Source organism: Alligator mississippiensis, chromosome 9, assembly GCF_030867095.1.
Source record: "Alligator mississippiensis isolate rAllMis1 chromosome 9, rAllMis1, whole genome shotgun sequence".
NCBI classification, from domain to species: domain Eukaryota; kingdom Metazoa; phylum Chordata; order Crocodylia; family Alligatoridae; genus Alligator; species Alligator mississippiensis.
In genome coordinates this window covers 74,968,830-74,989,177 of record NC_081832.1, presented here as the reverse complement: position 1 = coordinate 74,989,177, position 20,348 = coordinate 74,968,830, and the positions used below count along the sequence as shown (strand labels likewise).

Genomic DNA, 20,348 nt, shown 5'->3' with positions numbered 1-20,348 from the left:
ATTAGACCAACTTAAATAGTTGGAGAACAATTTTTAAGCAGGGTTTCGGGTACTTGTAGATGCATTTGAGACGCTGCTCTTCATTCTGGGAGCCCGCATGCCCCAAGGTCTTTGCACTATGCCTCTTAAATGGGGACCCATCCAAGACAGGCCTCCCCTTCCCTTTGAATCTGCTGAGCTGCCTGGCAGGGGCAGTGATGGGGTGTAGAAATGGCAGCAGCAGATGCAATGGTGACTCCAGAGGGAGAGGAATGATCAGGGTTAGTGAGGAGAGCTGGCGGTAGGAAGAAGTCAGCAAGCCCTCGGAAACTCCCCCAGGAAGCAAAGACCTTAGCACCCTTGTACAACTCACCTGGACATGCATTTGCCTTTGCTCAGCAGTGGAGGCGTCCGTCTCAGTCACCATGGACACTAAAGACCACGTGCGAATCCAGGGTGAGCCTTTCTGGGTCACCTGCCAAGTAAAGGCTCCTTCCCACAAGTACGACATCGCGTGGAAGCATCCGGCTGAAAAAGTAAGTCATAGTAGCGCTCCCGGCTCTACAGCAGGGTGCATCCCTGGAGAAGCGAGGGAAAAGGTGGCACTGGGGACGCTTAACTCAGGCACGCACCAGATGGACGGAGGAGACTGCAGCAAAGGACCGAAGCCCAGGCTGAGACTAGGCATTGCTCACCAGCCGTGGAGATTTTGAGCACAGCCGCCCATTCTTTCCCTTCTCCTCTTTGGTGCAGCGACGGTTCGCCCAGAGTCAGACATAGGTCTTTATCTTGGCATCTCGCGACACTGAAGAATAAATTGCATGTTGTTTATTGGGGTTCACTGAGCATGAACCTTGACACCTTCTGAGGGAAACTGAACTGGCTTCTCCCAGACGGCTTTTCCCCAAGAAATGTCAATGCTGGAGCTTACAAGCCAACAAACGTGCTCAACACACCCATGCAAGCTCCCTAGAGAAAGGGAAGAGGGGGGAAAGACTTTTCTTTAGAGCCGCTAGAGCATTGGTGCTCAACGTTTGGCCCTACAGTCCAGATGAGGGGCACAGAGCTGGTCCACGGGCCAAATCAGACCCCACGCCCCAGGATCAGGCCCCAGAGGTCTGGGGGCCGCAAGTCACCTCACCCACTGGGGGCCTCGTGGGTTGAGTACTTCTGCTCTAGGGCACTGGCATAAAGTACTTAATGCAGTGCCAGGTCCTCCACATCCCAGCTACATCAGGGATTTCTTCACATCACTACCTTATCATGCCAAAGTGCTGCCTAAGGGCATGTCTGGAAGGGCGCCATAAAAACCCACTGACATCCCAATGAGAGCTGACCAGCTTAAATTAAGAGATGGCATTGATATACTAAATATTACTCTGGTTTCAGATGAAGCAACATACATATGGCTTAGAGGCAGGGCTGGCACTAATGGAAATAAAGATGCGTGCCTGTCCATACTGTACAGTACCAGTACTGAACACCTAAATTAAAAATACCTGTTTGCTCATGTGCACTTAAGCTACACAAAGCAAAGCAGAGCGATGTGGGGGAAACAAGGTGACAGGTCCAGTCATTAAGTCTTGGCTTTTCCCTTCCCAAACAGATTGCTTTAATGGACCTTTCCTTTGATTACAGGCCGCAATCACCAAAACCACTGACTACGTAAAGAAGGATTACATCATTAACGTTACCCTGACCATCGCTGCAGTGACAATAGGAGACAGTGGAAGATACACTTGCATGGCTAACAATTCAGGTGGATCCAGGAGTTTGTCGACCATGCTCAAAGTCATAGGTGAGCAATTTCTAAAGGGGTCAAAAACAATGTGCCTGTTTATTAATCACACAGACGTGATCCTTGCTGGCATCTACCGCATCATATTCCAGGGTTGTTTTGCCATCGGAGGCACTGGGATTAGCTCTGCCCAATGAGGGGCTGATTTCAGTCCCAGTAGTCTGCAGGGATGAGGTGAACTAAAGCTTACATGTCTCAAGGGATGATGGGCAGGTGCCACTGTCTTTTCCCTGGCTTTAAAACCATATAAACCCATTGGCCACCCATCAGGGAAGGGCACCCTGCTACTGCCTGATGCCAGGTTTGACTAAAGTGGATCGTGCCAGCGACAGAGATCAGTAAATGTTCTTTCTTCCCCCGAAATCTGCTCTGGAGTAAGTGCAGCGGACTCTTTTGAGGGCGCAGGAGTCATGCACCACACTCCTGGATGGGGATGGCCACCCCCGTTGACCGTCTTTGCTCTTTTGGTCCCACAGAGAGAGGCTACGTGCATCTGTCTCCTGTGCAAAACACCACCCAGAACATAGCGCTGGGAGGAAGCTTGCAACTGCAGGTCCAGATTGAGGCTTACCCTCCCCTTCACGACTGGGGCTGGAAGCATCACAACCCTTCGGAGAACTTTGAGAACTCCCAGCTTGAAAACCAGATGGCTACTGGTAACAACCGGTACGGTGTCCCCTCTCTCCTGGGCGTATACCCAACACTGCCAGAGGAACCCTTCCCCTTCCAGACTGGCATCCCTACAGCAGACTATTTCTATGGGCCACCAGCGGGTAGAGCAAAGGGAGGGGAAACGTTCGGTCTGGCGTCCACCAGCCACAAAAAACCTGAGTGAGCGAGGAAGGAAAAGACACAGGTAATTAAGGAAAGTGTCCCCACCTGAGCCAACCTGGCAGCCTAATTTTTGAGAGGCGTCACAGCATGAGCCCCCGTCACTCTCATGGGTGGCTGCCACCAGAGCTAAAATGTATGCTCTTTGGGACAAAGAGCACAGGGGGGCTCATTGGGTACCAGCAGGTCAGATGGTGCCACCTCTTCATCACACTTGTGTTTGATGTAGCAGGGGCCTGGGAGCTTCAAGACTGTATAACAGATGCTGCTTTATTGAGGGTCTGGCACCACAGATGCACACAATCCACTAGCCCTAGAAATCCCCTCACTCCTCCATCACGGGTTTAGCTGACCCTGGGGCCAGTGGCACGACTGCCCTCAGCACCTCCTGCTGCTTGAATTTTGCACCCCCTGGCTTCTGGAGCTTCACACCCCGGTCAGAGGGTGATTGCACCAGCTAGAGGAGGATCTGAGGCCAGACAGACATGGCCCAGGCACTAGGAGATGGTCAATAGGTGGGGGGAAAAAGGGTAGCTGGGACTGCACACTTATCACTTCCTCGAGTCAAGCTGAGCCACAACAGGATGCTCAGAGATACGTCCTACTAGCTGGAAGGAGCTGGCAATTCCTCTTTCATTTCTCAGGCACCAGAAGTAACCCAGAAGAGGAACAGAAGTGCAAAGTTACCAAAAGGGTAGTCAGTCAGACTGTCGCTCAGGTCCAGGCTCTACAGGCTGGGCTTGGGGTTAGGGACATGGAGTGAACAGAACAGGCTTTGAGGGAGGGGGGAGCCACTGTAGGGAAATAATACTTCTCCGTCTCTGTCGAGCCAGTCCCGGGCCTTTCCAGTTGAGGACTTTGGTCTTAAACTCTCCCCAGCTTCCGAGCTGTCTCTCTGAAGAGGTCACTGTGTGTCAGCTCCCCGGAGTCTGCGCTCTTCCATCACGGTGTTTTCTCTGACGGGAGTAGGAGGAAGGACTGGAGTAGATCTCCTTGGTCTCTCTCCAGATGAGGCCGGCTGCAATGCCAAGATCCCATAGCTCTTTCCAAACAGAACAGAAAGCAGCGCTGCCCTCCTGCCCCACATCACCTCACCGTGTCCCCTTTGAGGAGGAGCTTGGCAAAAGCTCAGTGCCCAGTTCTCCTTGGTTGGCATTGGAGGCCGTTGCTCTCTGCTCACAGGGTTGGAGATGGACTATGCACCTGGATCCCTGTGGCTGCTGGGGATTCACGGGCAGCAACTGAGCCATTTAGCAAGTGCATTGCACTGTAGAGCACCCCACACACCTGGTTGTTTCCATATCTGTAATTCCACCGTGATGTCTGCTCTCTCCTGGGGCAGGTACACTAACACGCTTGTCCTGAGCCGCCTACAGAGGGTGGAAAGTGGCTTCTACACCTTCTATGCTGCAAACAGAGAGGACACCGCATCCATGACCTTCAGCCTGTTCTTGAAGTGTGAGTGCCCATTGCATGGGATCTGCGCAGTGATGCACAGGAACTGGGGAGAGCTGGAGGATGAGAGGAGGCCCAGCTCCTCCAGCCAGCAAGGGACAAGCCTGGAAGCCGTTATCACCTGAGCAATGAGGAGTGCCCACATGGCCGTTCTCCTGGGGGTGCCAGCAATTGCCCCAAGAGCAAAAAGGGCCATGGAGCTGGAACTCCTGCTCCAGGGAGGTAGCCAAGATGTACCGGGGGGGAAGCTGGATCCCAAAGACCCCGAGGGGCAGTGTGGAGCCAGCAGCCCCCTTCCCTCAAAGCCAGTAGGACTAGAGCTTTGTACAGGTGAGGACAAAACCAGACATCCCTTTGTGTCCCCATCCAGCCCCGCCTCGGATGAACATTGTGCCAACCAACAACTCCAAGACCCTTCGCTGCCTGGCCGATGGCTACCCTGCTCCCCATGTCGAGTGGTATCAATGCTACAAGCATGCCGAGAGGTGAGCGAGGGTGGGGAGAGGGGTCCCGCACCACAAAGCCCTGGTGCCAGAGCTTGTGCCATTGGCAATGGCACAACAGGCTCTACAAAGGTGCCCGCCGGCACCCCAGAGCTCTGCCCAGCATGACAGCAATGCAGTCTCCTGCTGCCGACTATAGCAGCTCCTCCATTGTTTCCAGTAGGCACCAGTGAGCAAGGTGCCTCTCCAGCACCAGAAGGTGATTTAGACCTGCTCTGGACAGCAAAGTCTAGTGCATGTACATTGTACAAAGCTGTGCTGGATGAGACCCGGTGAGCACAGCACTGTTCCAAAACGGCCCCTGCTCAGGAGGGAGCAGACGTATCCCAGTAGCTGAGTTGCTGGGGAGGGACGTCAGCAGAACCAAGCTCATGGAGCAACTGGGAGGTGGGTTTGGTTTGCACAATGAGGAAAGGGGCTTTACATCAACAGGGCCTTGCTGAGCACAGCTTCATCTGAACAGCTACGTTTTAGGTTTAGGGTCAGTTCAGCCAATTAAAGGAAATGGAAGAATCATTGTTGAGGAAGGAAGTGAACATCCCCTGGAGACGGAAGGGCAACAAGTTTCATAGATGTTTGTGTCGGAACGGACCTTAGCAGATCATCGAGTCCGACCCCCTGCTGCTGCAGGACTCCAGTCCCTGGGGTCTGCTTTTGCCATTAGCACTCACCTTGCCTGCAGGAACGACGCAGCAGCGATCTCCGTGGCCTAGTCGGGCTACTTCAGAGATATGCTCTTGTCTCCTCTTTTCCTACAGATACAACCCAAACTGCACCTTGATTCTGAATGACACCAGACCACAGGTCCTGGAAAAGATGCTTTTCAAAACTGTGCAAGTTGAGAGCATCCTCACAGTCCCTAAGATGAGCGCCAACCTCACCTTTTGCTGCGTGGCCGTCAACGAAGAGGGGAACACCTCTGAGACCTTCCACCCTTACATTACAAGTGAGATGAGGGATTCTGGTTTTCTCTGTTTAAAAATCACAAATTCGCTGATAAAAGTTTGTAAATTCTTTGATTAAAAGCCCCCAAATCCACACTTTTCCGCAATTAAAATGAAACGCCACTATATATATAGGTATCAATTGAATGCTGTGTTTTATTGATAGATTTGCAATTTGGAAGCCTATCGGTGCTTCTATCACTGTAATAAAATAAATTCTAAATACCTATAAATGTTGGCGTTTGATTTTAGTTTTTTATCGTGGAAAACAAAGAGCTCCCCCTGCCCCCTTTGCTCACCGGGACACGGGTCCAGCTGTGGCTGTCCCCTCTGCTGCCTTGTGGCACTGAGCAGCCCCGATATGCTCGTGCCCTCACTCCCAAGACAGCCCTCCAGCCCTGGCAGTGCCCCTCACTCCCAACCCAGAGCCCACCTCTCCAAGCCTTGCTGGTGCCCTGCACTTCAAACCTGCGGCCCCTTTCCCACCCCAATCCTGCCAGTGCCCATTGCGAGGCCATACCTCATTTCTCCACCCGCTCCATCCCTGCCTATGCCAGGAACTGAGGACAATTCTGCGGTAGCCGTGCCTTAGCGAGGGCAGGGTCCGCTTCACCCAGCCACCTCGAAGGACCATGTGGGTAGTGACATTATTCATCACTGCCCCTGCCACTCACCAACGAAGCCATCTGCTTACAGATGTGGAGGGAGGGAAAAAATAGCTCTTTACCTCCAGCTTGGCGCACACACACACTGAGCCCAACACATGCCCAGAAGAGGAAGCATGTGAATTGGACCTGGCTTGCCCAGCGTCTGTATAGATCATGGGCTTTAGCAGGGCTTTTTGGTGCTTTTGTCTAACAGCTGATTGAACCAGGAAGGTGGGGTCAATAAAGAGTCTTCCCCAGTAAAAAGCCTTCCTCCATTATTAGCATCTCCAGTCACATCCTGGAGCCCTTTACTCAAAAGGTCTCAAGTCTCAGGTCTTCAGGTTGTAGCCATACTAGTCTAGAGGCAGAACTTGTGGTAGAGGTGCTCTCTTTTATTAGACCAACTAGATTTTTGCAAAAAAAAAAAAAAATTTGTTTTAATTCTTTAATTGCAAGCTTCTTTAACTGCAATTTTTTTTTTTGCAAAAATCAGAATTGCAAGCTTGCAATTAAAGAAATATTTTTTGTAAAAATCTACTTCATCTAAGTAAAAAAAAAAAAAAAAAAAAAAAAAAAAAAAAAATCACCTCTACCACGAGATCCGATTCCTCAATCCTCAGGCACATTCTCGCTAAAACCAGCGAATGCAAAACTGAGCACAGGTCCCTCCACTTGACAACCAGGCTGAGTCTTTGGCAGGTCTGATTTTCTACCTACCTCCTTCCCCTGACTCCCAGGGCAGCAGTCAGCTCTGGGGCTACAGCTGTGCGACTGGAGGTGGGGGGCCGGGTAGGGCACTATCGGAGTGATGACAGTGAAACAAGCATTGCCATGTCTGAGTTTCCCCCTTTCCCTCATGTTCCTCCAGGGGAAGTGTGGATGGCCCCCAACAAGCTCTTCAACCCCACCTTGTACAGCTGCGTGGGAATATCCATCCTGCTGCTCCTGCTCCTCCTCTTCCTCCTGTACAAATACAAGCAGGTCAGACTGAGTCCCCGAGGGAGAGGGGTGTGCAGCAAGCAGAGGCCTGCGTGCAGGGGTCTGCTACCATTGTGCAGTGCGGCCAACACGGGCCCCGTGGCAGTGCGGCAAGCCTGTACCTCGCTGAACACCTTTGGGGGAGCAAAGCTGGTCCCACGACTGCAGCTCTTGGGTCTGGGCAGCCCTGCTGGCTTGGCAAGGGAGATCTGGAAGTGCCCCTTGGCTGGGGAAGAGGCTAGCTTATTTCATGCCGCTAATTTTGTGAACCTGAAGCCCTGCACTTGGCTGATGCTAGGGGTCATGCCAGCCGAAAGCAGCTTCCACACTCATATGGTGGACGGCTGAGCTGCCCTTCCCGCATGGGCCGACGTGGAGCCCACGAGTCCTCATGCCCATGCCTTCTGCCCACCACAACCTTCTCCGTCGGCAAATACTGGACCCCACAGCCACAACTAACCCCATTTCTCCCTGGTACCGCATGGTCCCAGTACTGTGCAGGCTTTTCCTCCAAGTGCTCGGCCAAGGTGCTCGCCCACATATTTCTGAATCAGCTCTTTTTTGCAAGGATCAGCACAAATGTGCAGATCTAGCTGGGGACAAAGCCTTGCCTTTTCAGCCAGCGTCCTGCAAGCCTGGCCTCCCTTTTCTCACAACAAAACAAAAAAATGACCAGCGAGGCAAAACAGGCTGCAAAGGACACGGACGCTCAGCTGCCTCCAGTCAAACTGTGCCCCAGCGTCACACGGGAAAGTGGCAAGTCCTGCCTCTTGCTCTGTGAAAGCACCCTAAGGTTAAACCAGCCCTTGCTGCTGCTTGCACAGGGGAAAAGGGACTCCACTCCCCAGTCCACCACACTGCAAGCAAAGAGTGCTGCCCTGAGCCCCAGACTCCTGCTTCTTGTCTGTTTGAGTGGACAAAGAGGGGCGTCTCTCCCCAAGCATGGATCAGCAGCTCAGGCAGAAAAGCCATCTTCCACCCTGAGAGAGCTCAGCCCCGGGTCGAGAAGCACCCGCTCCTCAGCCCTGCTTTGTAAGGAACAGGCTTCAGCTATTGAGGGAGACGGGCCGACAGGGACATGAGTGAGCCCAGCACCGTAGCCTCTCAGCCCCACTGCTCTAGACCATTCACAGGAGGAAAACAATACAGCTGCACTCTCCCTGGCTACATGGCTGGTATTAAGTGATGCCCCCACCACCCCCCCGGCTATGACTTTGTGGCAGGTAGAACCTACCCCGGTGTTCAGGTTTCTGGGCCCTGAGCTGCTCCATCTTTCTGGGCCCAACCATTTTGGACGCACATTTTCTTTGGGGCACACCCAGAGAGTAGTGGAGGACAGGTTGTACTCAACCTGGAGAGATGTGAGCGGTGGGGTCCCCCAGGGCTCGGTCCTCGGGCCCGCAGTGTTTAACATCTTCATCAGCGACTTGGACGAGGGGGTGGGAAGCACGCTGTCCAAGTTTGCTGATGACACTAAGATGTGGGGCGAGGAGGACACACTTGAAGAGAGAGAGAGGCTGCAACTAGATTTAGACAGACTACAGAAGTGGGCAGATGAGAATAGGATGGGGTTCACCATAGACAAAAGCAGGGTGCTGCACCTTGGGAGAAGGAGTCCACGCATACATACAGGCCGGGGAGTTCCCTTCTTGAAAGCACAGAGGTGGAAAGGGACCTCAGAGTCATTACTGACTCCAAGATGAACATGAGCCGCCAATGCCAGACCGCAGCCAGCAAGGCCAGCCATACCTTGTCGTGCATCCAAAGGTGCATCTCAAGCCGGTCCAGAGAGGTGATACTCCTCCTCTATGCAACTTTGGTCAGGCTGCAGTTGGAGTACTGCGTCCAGTACTGGGCGCCGCACTTCAAAAGGGATGTGTCCAGCCTGGAGAGGGTTCAGAGAAGGCCACCCACTTGGTAAGAGGGCAGCAGGACAGGCCCTACGAGGAGAGACGGAGGGACCTGAACCTGTTCAGCCTCAGCAAGAGGAGGCTGAGGGGGGGACCTGGTGGCTGCCTACAAACTCATCAGGGGAGATCAACAGCAAATGGGTAGAGCCCTTTTCACCCAGCACCACCTGGGGTGACGAGGAACAATGGTCATAAGCTGATGGAGAATAGGTTTAGGTTAGAGATCAGAAGGCAATATTTTACAGTTAGGGTGGCCAAAATCTGGAACCAACTTCCCAGAGAAGTGGTCCTCGCCCCTACCTTGAGCAAATTCAAGAGGAGGTTGGACGATCACCTGTCTGGGATCTTGTGAACCCAGCATTCATTCCTGCCTGTGGCAGGGGGTCAGGCTAGATGATCTGTTCAGGTTCCTCCTGACCCGAACTACTAGGAAACTTTAAGGCTTTGCACCCAGCTCCAGAGCTGGCTTGCAGCATCATCATGAGACATCCCCAGCCTTTCACGCCTGCAGCCCATGCACACGGGTGATTCATGCATGTCTGTAGCTCCTCCAGAGCACCAGCTGTAGGAAGGGTTTCCACAGCCAGAGCTTTGGGAATGAAGTGAATCATTGCCTGCTCGGATCTGCCTCTTCCTTCCTGAAAGGGTAGACAAGACCCAGGCAGAAGAGCTGGCTTGCGTTCCCCTTCCCCCACAGCACGCAGCATCCTGATGACCGATGGTTTCACTTCCTCTCTCCCTGTTTTCCTCACCTCTGTTTGATTTTCCAAATCTTTCTGACGTGACCTTTACAACAAGTTTAAGAAGCTGACAGTTTCCGCTGCCCATAGGCTTTAGGCCCCCTGGCTCTGCCAGGTGCACATTCGGGGAGCAGGGGAGAAATCCTAAGTTCTCCTTCTTTGCTCTAACAGGAACCAAATCCAAGGCAATGTACTGGTTATGCTGTGCTCAGCAAAAGGGCGCACGAAGCACACAGACAGCTGCCAGGGCAGGGGGGGTAGACAGCATATATGATGTCTGCTGCCCAGCTGAAATCCCCTATGGAGGTATAGGGTGTAACAGCTATCCAAGCTCTATAGCCCCAACAAGCTTCAGGGGATGAAGAGAAGGGATTTCTGAGACTACAGACTCCAGTGGCTGCTCTTTAGAGAGAAAACAGGAGGGCTGGCCTGCACGCTTGCATGGCCCTGGGCTGAGCAGAAGCATCCATGTGTAGGTAGTGGTGGCTGGAGCTTTTCATGTCCAAGCAAGGGAGGAAGGACTGGACTTCATGACTAGTCAGAATGCCTCAAACCTGCTTCTCAGCCTCTCCCACCCCTTTGCAGCCCGTATTCAGAAGCAAGTAGCATTTGATGGTCTAAAACCAGGTCCCTTCTCCAAAGCTATGGAATAACATAGCGAGACCACTCTGTCATACGGGGAAGGGGGTGTGGTTGCAACAGAGCCCCTGTGCAACGGCAGCCTTGGATTGGGAACCTTGTGCAGAAGAAAGCACCTGAGTAATCAGATTTTTCTTCCTCGCAGAAACCCAAATACCAGGTGCGGTGGAAGATCATTGAAGCCTGCGAAGGGAATAACTACATCTTTATTGACCCCACCCAGCTGCCATACAATCGGAAGTGGGAGTTCCCCAGAAACAACCTGCAGTTTGGTGAGAAACCCTTCTGGCTTCTTTGCCTCGAGTTGGTGACAATATGCAGGTCCAAACTGGTTCATGTGCAGAGCTGAAATGCTGCTGCTGGCACCCCCCACTCCTTGCATCAAAAAGAAACACAATGGTTAGAGCAATAAAACACCACCCACACGCAGGCCCCCTTTTCTCCCTGCATGTAGAACTACAAACAACATGAGACAGCCCTTCTCCGTGACCTCTCTCACGCAGAGCTGGGATGATAGGATACTGCCCATTCTTTTAACATTGTGCGTTATCCAGAATACCACTGCTGTCCAGGCTGCTTTCTGACCTGTAGGGCTGGACTGTCACTTCCTTAAAAAAAAAAAAACTTTTCTCACACTGAAATCCCCCATAGACAAGGGCAGAACACATCTGAATTTCCCACTGCTCGTGCGGTTTATGTTTGCCATGGTTCTGCCATTGGCACATCAGCTGGAGAGTCCACCCGAACCAGTGCTTTGGACAGTTGCCATTGCAAAACTTGGGGTCTTCTAAGCAGATGTTTCTTTCCAGGAAAGACCCTTGGAGCAGGGGCTTTTGGAAAAGTGGTCGAAGCCACTGCTTTCGGGCTGGGGAAGGAAGACTCTGTCCTCAAAGTGGCTGTGAAGATGCTAAAGGGTAAGTCAAGAACAGATTGCAGAGGGAGCCTGGCTAAGAAACAACGTGGCCCCAGGGGGCTGGGATGGAGGACACAGTTTTTGCACCTCTAGCAGATTATAGGCTAGATAACACCTGCTTTGCAGGCTGGCGCCATGGGTAGAACTGCTGCTGGTCATCACGCAGCCATAGCTACCATAAGTTATGGATAAAGGGGACACATTCATCAATCCTCCTCCTTTCCCATATTTGCATCGTTACCTTTCCTCTCATCTTACCTCTGGCCCCCTTTCTACTCCCTTCCTCAACCTCCCTTTTTCTAACCCCTTTCTCTCCCCCATCACCCCCCACACCACCCTTTCCTCTTTCATTCCAGCCACAGCTGACACAGATGAGCAAGAGGCGCTCATGTCTGAGCTCAAGATCATGAGTCATCTGGGCCACCATGAGAACATTGTGAACCTCCTGGGAGCATGTACCTGCGGAGGTAGGCAGCAACGTACCTCTCCCTCAAAGGAAGTCTGAGTTCAATGACCAAAGAGAGCACCGGCATGTTAAAAACCTTTTAAAAGCATGTCAAACTGGGAAGTAACAATGGTCCCTTCTTGCTTTTTAAAACATTGCCTCTTTCAAGTCAGCCACTGTCATGTGGTCATACCCATCAGCCAGTCTAGCTAGCTACACTGTCTGATTGACCTGATGCCGAATTAGAGATTGTTTGCTCAAGGGTTTTCAGTGACTCTACTCCCTTCCCCAAATTATGCCTTCAGGACAGCAGGTTGTCAGATCCCACCACTGCCACCACATGCAGCAGGCCAGTAAAGGGTGCTCCTGTGTTGAGCCACCCACCTCATTGTACCCAACCACCTTCCAGGCTCCAAGTGCCTGCCTGGGGGCACCTTGCATCCGGCCGACCCCTTTCTGGAGCACACCCACAAGCCTGGGGGTAATGCCACCACCACCCAGGGTCTGGACTGATCTTGGCCCTTTGCCCCTGGGAAACAGGCCTAGTAGTCCTCGAGGGTACTTGACACACTGCAAGAACTTGGGGTGCTTCCCTCAGTCTGAAGCACAAATAGTGATCTCCCTTAGTCAGTCAAACCAAGGGGACCCCAAGGCATAATCTAGGTCCTCTCCCAATAAGTCTCCCACGCTAGATACAAAGGAGAACTTTATTGGTTACAAGGAGTAGGTTTGGAATATCTCTCAGGTGCTTTCCTGCAGCCGTTCCACTGCGTCTCTCCTTCCTAGAGCTGATTAAGGGATTTTGGCCTAGCAGAGCTGCCATCCTATTCCATGGACAGAACTGGAATGGATGAGAGTGGGCTGTTATCAGAGACTCATATATAACCATAAAGTTGCAGAGTCCAGCAAAATCTCTAGTCTTCCAATGAAAAGTATATACAAGATTGTTGTTCACACCAAGTCTATGCCCAGACATCCTTGTTCTCACGCATCAGGGATGCAAGTCTTCTCCAGAAGAGACAGGATGCAGTGAAGTCACTTCTTGATGGTCACCACTTCCTTATTTTTTTTTTTAGGCCCAATCTTGGTTATCACGGAGTACTGCCGCTACGGAGATCTGCTGAATTTTCTGCGGAAGAAAGCGGAGTGCCTAATTATCCAGGACTTGAGCTCGGATTCCTCTCCGGACAACACTGCCAATTACAAGAATATCTATCTGGAGAAGAAGTATGTCCGAAGGTACAAATCAGGACTAGAGATCAGAAAGAGAAAGAAAAAGAATACTTGCTAGCAAGAAGTGGAGAAAGGTTATATCAATGTAGTCTGGGAGTTCAGGTTACTTGTAAGTAGAAATGTAGGGATTTCTTTAAATCCCTATGTCCATGAAGCCACATTTCCTATCAATCAGAAATGCCCTAGAAGGACACCTTGGGATAAAGAGCAAAATTGTGACTGGTCCATTACAGAAGCTTCTGAAAATGGACTACATTTTACTGGCGTGATTTTTGAGCCCTCTATACTTTTCAGTGCAAAGCTGCTCCTTTGCCCACAACCTACGGCAAAGGACCTGCCACAGTTTGAGATCTTGCCAGCCAAAGAGCTATCGAGAGAAGGTGACAGAAGGGGAGAAAACCAGTTCTGAGAGGGGTAGTTACAATGCATCTCCCTCCTGAATGCTCCCAACATGGGGTGCAATTAGCCAGGGGTAGCTAGGGTGAAGTTCTCAGTCTAACCTTGCTCACGCTAGCTCTGCAGTCCCACCTTTAATACAAGCCAACTCTGGTAGCTACGTTGAAGCGCCTTCTCTGCTCAGCAGCCTGGGCTTAGAGAATGGCAAAAGTCCATCAGGAGACGGCCCTGTTCGGTCCTAATGACTTGCGCCCTTGGCTCTTTCTGATTTAGTGACAGCGGGTTTGCAAGCCAGACTTTGGAGACATATGTGGAAATGAGACCCGTGTCATCATCGTCATCCTCCTCAAACTCCACACCCACGAGGGGTAAGTTGCAAAGCCTGGCCTCTGCTTTCCACTGACCTTAGCCATGTGATGTCCACATTGTTTGATGCATCACAGGCCGGGATCTAGCAGGCTCTGCATTCACTCACCCCGCTGGACCCATCCTCTGCCAGCCTCTAAGCACTCCTGTCTGTTCCAGGCAAGACCCCACAGGAAGAGGAGAAGGAAGATGCGCGGCCCCTGGACCTGCACGACCTGCTGCAATTCTCCAATCAGGTGGCCCAGGGCATGGCCTTCCTCGCCTCAAAGAACGTGAGTGCCAAGGGGAGACCACCCCAGAGGCTTCCTAGCAAGTGAACTAGTTAATACCAATCTAGCTCACAGTACAGAGCATCAGGGGGACACCAGCTTGCGGTGACACAGCATCAGATGAGAGTCAGTCTGCATGAGGTTCCTAACGGTTCAGTCAATCATAGCAAGCTGCTGCTTCAGGAGCAGGATAAAACTCTGGTGCTGATGTGGTGCCAGTCAGTAGCCAGGTCAGATTCATTCCACCCCAGTGCCTGCAGTCTCCTCTGAGCATGCATCCCCTGCTCCGTGGCAGCAACCCATAGTGCAGCCATCTGTATCTAACTGCATGTTCGTGTTGTGCCGTTATCACATCTCTCTCTCCGGCTGTTACTTTAGAGCGTGAGTTCTTGCTCTGTGCCTTCCTGCACTCGCAGCTCTCTTCAGGGAAAAAGGAACAGAAAGTGACAGTTGACACTGCCGCCTGGATCTGCTTGTAGAAGTGGGTTAAGAACGAGCAAACTGATGGACTGCTCTATGCTGAGGCTGTCTCTAAACATCCCAGACTCCTGAAACGCCCTCAAAAAGGGAACCCAAGAGCAGCAAAAGGGACTCCAAGTTAGAGTAGGCAGTGCCTTAGAAGTGTAGCTCCCTAAAACTCACAATAAAATGGAAGCAAGTGGCAAGTATAAACAGAGAGAGCATTTGTAGTGCGAGACAGTTAGTACTACCAAGGGGTCTCAGTGAACAAGAGCTCATCTTCTCAATGCTCCTCTCAGACAGGTAAATTGTGCCCTTGTTATAGAAGGGCTGTAATGGGAAGGTACCTCATGGAGACTGTCTTGCCATCCATTTTCTAGTGCATCCACCGTGACGTGGCAGCAAGGAACGTGCTGGTGTCTGATGGACGAGTAGCCAAGATCTGTGACTTCGGGCTGGCCAGGGACATCATGAATGATTCAAACTACGTCGTGAAAGGCAACGTAAGTACCTGACATGGGGACAGCAGTGAGGAGGGCTAGAGCAGACTGTTCACCGGGAAAGACATTAAGGAGAGAACAAGACAAAACCAGTGGTGTTTGCAGCCAGCCTGTCCCCCTGACTGGAGACTTTTGCCCCTCCAGGCTCGTCTGCCCGTGAAGTGGATGGCCCCAGAGAGCATCTTTGACTGCATTTACACAGTGCAGAGTGATGTGTGGTCTTACGGCATCCTCCTCTGGGAGATCTTCTCACTGGGTGAGAAAGGATTGTTTAAAAGTTCTTGATAATACATTTCCATCGCTTGCAGCTTACATAAATGCAAGGACTGGGGAAAGGCCCAGCAGCCTTTATTAGGGACATAAAACAACCCACTATCAGTCCTAGCTGTAAAAATCACTGGATCGTGACAAATTCTTGTTGCCGCAAAACTTCCTCAGCAAGAGAAACGGGCAAGGCAAACTCCTCCAGCACTGCTTAAGTCAGGCAGCAAGACTGGCTGATAAGGATTCACAGAAGTTTAGGGCTGGAAGGGACCTCGATCTCTCACCACTGCCTTTGCTCAACATGTTGGTTCTTGTGTTGGCAGGTAAAAGCCCGTACCCAGGCATGGCAGTGAATAGCAAATTCTACAACATGGTGAAGCTGGGATACCAGATGGCCAGGCCAGATTTCGCTCCTTTGGAAATGTAAGTGTGTATATGCGATGGGGAGCAAAAAGAGGTGGGGGGCAGATGAGGCTCCAGACAGTAAGAGCCGTATTGTCCCTGACCATTACTCCTGCTGGATACAAGATCCTTCCAAAACAGGACTAAGTTTCCTCTCAGAAGCCACTGGCATGGCACCATTGCCCCTCTGGCATACATAAAGGGAGATTTTTTATTTTTTTTTTTTTAATATAGTAACAGCCATGGATAGCCACAAACATTCCTATAATTTGCTCCTGTCCTGTTGGCTATATGGGAAAGTCTGTATACATGGCCCAAGTGCTCCTTATGTCAGGTCTTCAGGCTGTTAGAAAGAGGCAGCTTTTTGCTCTCCTTTAATATCGTCCACCTGACAAGAGACAAGAGCTTTCATACCAGTACTAACAAAGCCTCTTTGAACACATGCAGACATCACCATTGCTCTTACTAGAGGCATGGGAATATTAAAGGTTTGCTAGTCCTCCAGGTCCCACAGAAAGACAAAGTGGGCTAATCCCATCCTGGCATCTTGGAAGGGCCCAGAGCAAACAGATTATGAAATGCTCAGAGCATTAACAGACTCATCACTGCTTCTCAACCCTGCAGGTACAGCATCATGCAAGCGTGCTGGAACCTGCAAGCCACGCAGCGGCCGACCTTCGACCAGATCTGCCATCTCATTCAGAAGCAAATGGAAGTCAACAAGGAGCAGGTGAGAAGCTTCACACAGTGATGTGTGGACAAAGGCAGGAAGAGAGGCTCAGATGTACCCCAGCATTTACAAGCCACTGCCAGTTGGCAGCAGCTCCCTTCTTTTACCTGGTCAGGAGCTTCTTGCAAATCAAATGCTAAAGATTTGCACGGCAAGTTAAGCCCATGCATAGGTGGGGAGACACGAGCTTCCCAGTGCCAGGGCTGCCCTGCTCTCCTGTGCAGAGCAGGACTTCCAGTCAGACTGCAGGATGCAGCATCTCTGGTAAATAGTCTCAATGGCTTACATAAGGACTGGACCTTTAAGGCCTCAACCCTCAGGGCAGCTCCTCCATGCTCCCCACTCCTGCTGAAGGAGGTATTCTGCCCTTCTCTTCAGTCAAGACAAGGCTGGAAAATTCCAAAATTAATCTAAGCAAATATGAAATGAGCAGTAACATTTCCACGATGACAACTGATGGAGAACTAGGGAGGGGTGCACTAAAGCTCTTGGCCTCTCTTTGCTTTCAGGACTACATAAACCTCCCCGCAGAGGAAGACAGTGGGTGCGAACCCTCCAGCTGCTGCGAGGAGTCCTGCGATCAAGGAGAGAGCAGTCAGCCCCTTCTGAACAGCAACAATTACCAGTTCTGTTAAGGCTGTATGGTCACCGGGGATATGCCCCTATTCTCCACTCACCTTTGCAGAGGACTTTGCTTGGAAGGCAGGCTCCTCATGCCAAGTCTCCTTATTGCGGTGCTTTCTGAAGTATGAGAGATTTACAGCATTCCCCCCTTGAAGAGCCATCACGGTAGGAGCAAAAAGCTGAGACTCAGCCGTGATCCATATACGGATCATGTTTGTCATCCTCACTGACTGACCAATGCCGGTAACATATGGGCACACTGGTTAAGTCTTCCTGACCAGCCACTGCAAATCCATGCTATCCAGTTCCTACGAGCCAAAAAACAAAGCAAGCAGTCTCTCCAGAGTCAGATCTGTAAGCTCACACGTGGGGATATGTACGCTCTGTACGGCTGTGCGTGTACAAAGAATTCTGTGCATTTTTGTATGCAAGTGGTTTGAGGATTGCAGTTTAATTTCATGCCCGTCTCAACACAACCTGCTTTCTGGGACAGCCCTAACTTTTAGAGATGGAAACAGCGTACCTTTTTTCTTCACTAGACCTGCCCTCTCCTACACAGGTATTACAGTAACCGTGAGAGAGAAGCTTTTTCAGCATTAACTGGCTAACTGGAAGACGCCCCTCTCCCCTCAAACCCAGATGAGAGCAGAGAGGCATTCTTCAGCCATTGTTAGGCTAAAGCAGGGTGAGAAGACAAGGAACAGAGCACTTTCTTGAGCTAAGAGCCTCCTTGAATCATTAACTCTTTAAAAGTGGGCATGGAATATAAATCCCAACCCAGGAAGGAACAACAGCTTTATTTTGACCTGGAACTGATCAGCATTCTGCAGTCTGCACTGCATTTGAATCGCTGAACAAGAAATGCAGCAACTCACTGCCTATAGCAGAACCATATGGTTGTTTTTTTTAAATGTAGGTATTGACATTTTTGGTAAGGTAGTTAAGATTTCATAAGCTAGGGCCTAATGCCCTCAGAATATATTTTTGATCTTCCATTCTTTTTACTCCGGGTTACTAATGATCAGGGATCCGGGTTTTCCGTTTCCCTATGGAAAAAAAACAGAGAAAACAACGGATTTCCCATTTTTATTGAAGAAAACATGGATTTTCTCTTTTAGCAGAGAAACCCATGGATTTCCCCCTTTTGCAAAGAGCTCTGCAGGCTGGCTGAGTTCCAGCCTGCAAGAGCTGCTTGCAAAAGGGGCAAGGAAACCCCACAACCCTGCCCTGAGTGGAAGGTAGAGGAGGAAGGGTGGAGCCCAAGCTCACACTTACTGGAGGCTGCTTCAGGCTTATTCTTCTTGGAGGTGAGTGGGGCTTGGGGGAAGCTGGCTGGGGGCTGAGGGAGCAAGGAGGTTTGCAGCCTCCTCACTCCCGGCTTGGGCACTCTCCGGCCAGGGGTGGGGGTGGGTTTGCAGCTGGCTGGGCAGTCCTCCCCCCTCTAGAGTGCACGGTCAGCTGCAAACGCTGCACTCCCCGCCCTGCTGCCCTCCAAATTACAGCGTGTGCGACTGGCACGGCAGGGCACAGCGAGGCCACACTTGCTCTGTGTGCACGGGGGCAGCATAGGGTTCCGTTCCTAGTCCCCACCTGCAGCGGAAGCATGGCCAGGGCAGCATGGAGCTCACAACAGCAAGCTTTCATGCATGTCCCCCTGTGCGCTGCCGCGCTGGGGTCCCCTCTGGCAGGGCTGGGGGCAGGGGCTGTGGGGGGCATTTAATTTTAATCACAGATTTGGGGGGTTTTTATCAGAGAATTTGTGATTTTTTTTAATCATGGAAAACCAAGATCCCTGCTAATGATACACAGCAGCCAGGTCTGTAGTCTTTACAAACAATAATGGAAAGAGGCTATAAGGAACATTAGCCTTAATCAACTGTATAGCAGAGTATTAGTACTAGTTATAGATGCACTGAGATAGGCTTAAATGATAGCTACTAGGAACTAATCCATGAACTAACTCAGCCTTTGCTGAACTACTGCCAATAATTTCAGGGCGATTTCCAATTAAACTGTACACATGCTGTTAATACAGAATGATTTCCTTCTTGTTCAATAAAATCTAACGCTTTTCCACTTGTCAGCCTTATAATAAAACTAACATGATGAACAAAGCAATGCTCCATTTCTATTTTTTTCATAAAAGCTTTTCCTTCTCCAGTGCTCACTTCATGAAAAGGGTGAAACCAAGGCAGTCATACAAGGTGTTACCAGGTGCTCTCAGAATTATCTGAGAAACTCAACCTTTCGCTGCTATTCCTTAAGCAGTTGAACAGTGACAAACTGATTCAAGGAGCCTAAGCAGGGGAGGTGAAGCAATGGCAGAGGAGGGAAAACCACCACAGTATATTTTGACTAAAGGGTTAAGACATTTGGGAAGACAGGAGACCGGTATGTGCCCGTGCATCATGTTGTGTAGAACGGCTGCATCAGAACAGCAGTACACTACTGGAAGGAGCAGGCTACCACCACTCTGGTGGCCATAAATTCAATTTATGAAACCCAATGTTATTACCTCCCTCTTCTTCAGGATCTCTTCTGCAGCATACAAGCTACACAGCTGGAAATAAAAGCACAATTAGGGACTCCCTTAGTGGGGTGAAACATGGCCTCTGCCACCATTTCTATCCCCTCCCTCCAAAGTCTGCTCATTAACAGCTCAGTTGCAGGCATGAGATCAGTTCCTCAGCCCACGCCATGTCTTGGCTACACAGCCGTCAAGCACTTTCTTCTCACATGACATCACTCTTGTTGCTTTTGCCCTTGTCTACCTCTGCGGAAAGGAATGAATCAGAACCTGGGGTTCACTTGGAGTGAACCAAACTCTAGCTCCTAAAAATCATTCTAAACCACTCACACAATGAAGTCAACCATCACTTTCTGCTTAATTTTCCAGTCCAGTAATAAAGAACACCATTTTGGGGGAGGAAGAAAGATTCTGAAGTCCAGCGGAAAAGAAGATATTTGACCCAAACTCTTTGCTTTTAGCTCCCCCCTACGCAAAGTGATGAATTTTTATTTAAAAGGTGATACAAGGAGTTGTATTTACAGACCAGCTTTATTCTGAGAGACTCAGATTCATTGCTATGGTGTGGAACCCAGGGACTTTATATGTACTCCTTTCAAAACACAGGACTGAGACAACCAAGTTTTACTTCTCTAACTCACCTTGGCCTGAAGTCCATGTGGATGGGGCCAGGAGGCTTCCGGAAGGGCCCAGGAGGCTTCCCTGGCTGACCAGAGAAATCCAGGGCAGCCTAAGGGCCAAAACGGGAGCACATAAAAAGTGGAAACAGGGTGAGATCACTAAAGATGAATATACC

At 50.7% G+C, this 20,348-nt stretch overlaps 1 protein-coding gene across 4 annotated transcripts in view; it reads left to right on the top strand.

Moving 5' to 3' along the window:
• The window catches only part of CSF1R (colony stimulating factor 1 receptor), a 28,280-nt gene extending 9,141 nt beyond the window's left edge, over positions 1 to 19,139 (top strand). Inside the window, exons 4-21 of one of the 4 annotated variants that reach the window (XM_019478614.2) lie at positions 379 to 515; positions 1,618 to 1,777; positions 2,254 to 2,443; positions 3,951 to 4,066; positions 4,434 to 4,548; positions 5,325 to 5,512; positions 7,026 to 7,138; positions 10,570 to 10,696; positions 11,234 to 11,338; positions 11,700 to 11,804; positions 12,859 to 13,021; positions 13,685 to 13,779; positions 13,937 to 14,049; positions 14,886 to 15,008; positions 15,150 to 15,261; positions 15,593 to 15,692; positions 16,296 to 16,401; positions 16,911 to 19,139. In XM_019478614.2, coding sequence (XP_019334159.2) covers positions 379 to 515; positions 1,618 to 1,777; positions 2,254 to 2,443; positions 3,951 to 4,066; positions 4,434 to 4,548; positions 5,325 to 5,512; positions 7,026 to 7,138; positions 10,570 to 10,696; positions 11,234 to 11,338; positions 11,700 to 11,804; positions 12,859 to 13,021; positions 13,685 to 13,779; positions 13,937 to 14,049; positions 14,886 to 15,008; positions 15,150 to 15,261; positions 15,593 to 15,692; positions 16,296 to 16,401; positions 16,911 to 17,036 — 2,294 coding nt within the window. In that variant the 3' untranslated portion in view covers positions 17,037 to 19,139. Of the gene's footprint in view, positions 1 to 378; positions 516 to 1,617; positions 1,778 to 2,253; positions 2,444 to 3,950; positions 4,067 to 4,433; positions 4,549 to 5,324; positions 5,513 to 7,025; positions 7,139 to 10,569; positions 10,697 to 11,233; positions 11,339 to 11,693; positions 11,805 to 12,858; positions 13,022 to 13,684; positions 13,780 to 13,936; positions 14,050 to 14,885; positions 15,009 to 15,149; positions 15,262 to 15,592; positions 15,693 to 16,295; positions 16,402 to 16,910 lie in introns of all 4 variants that reach the window. The other 3 variants (XM_019478615.2, XM_014597655.3, XM_014597654.3) reach the window with 3 other exon arrangements.
• Positions 19,140 to 20,348: the final 1,209 nt, after the last annotated feature.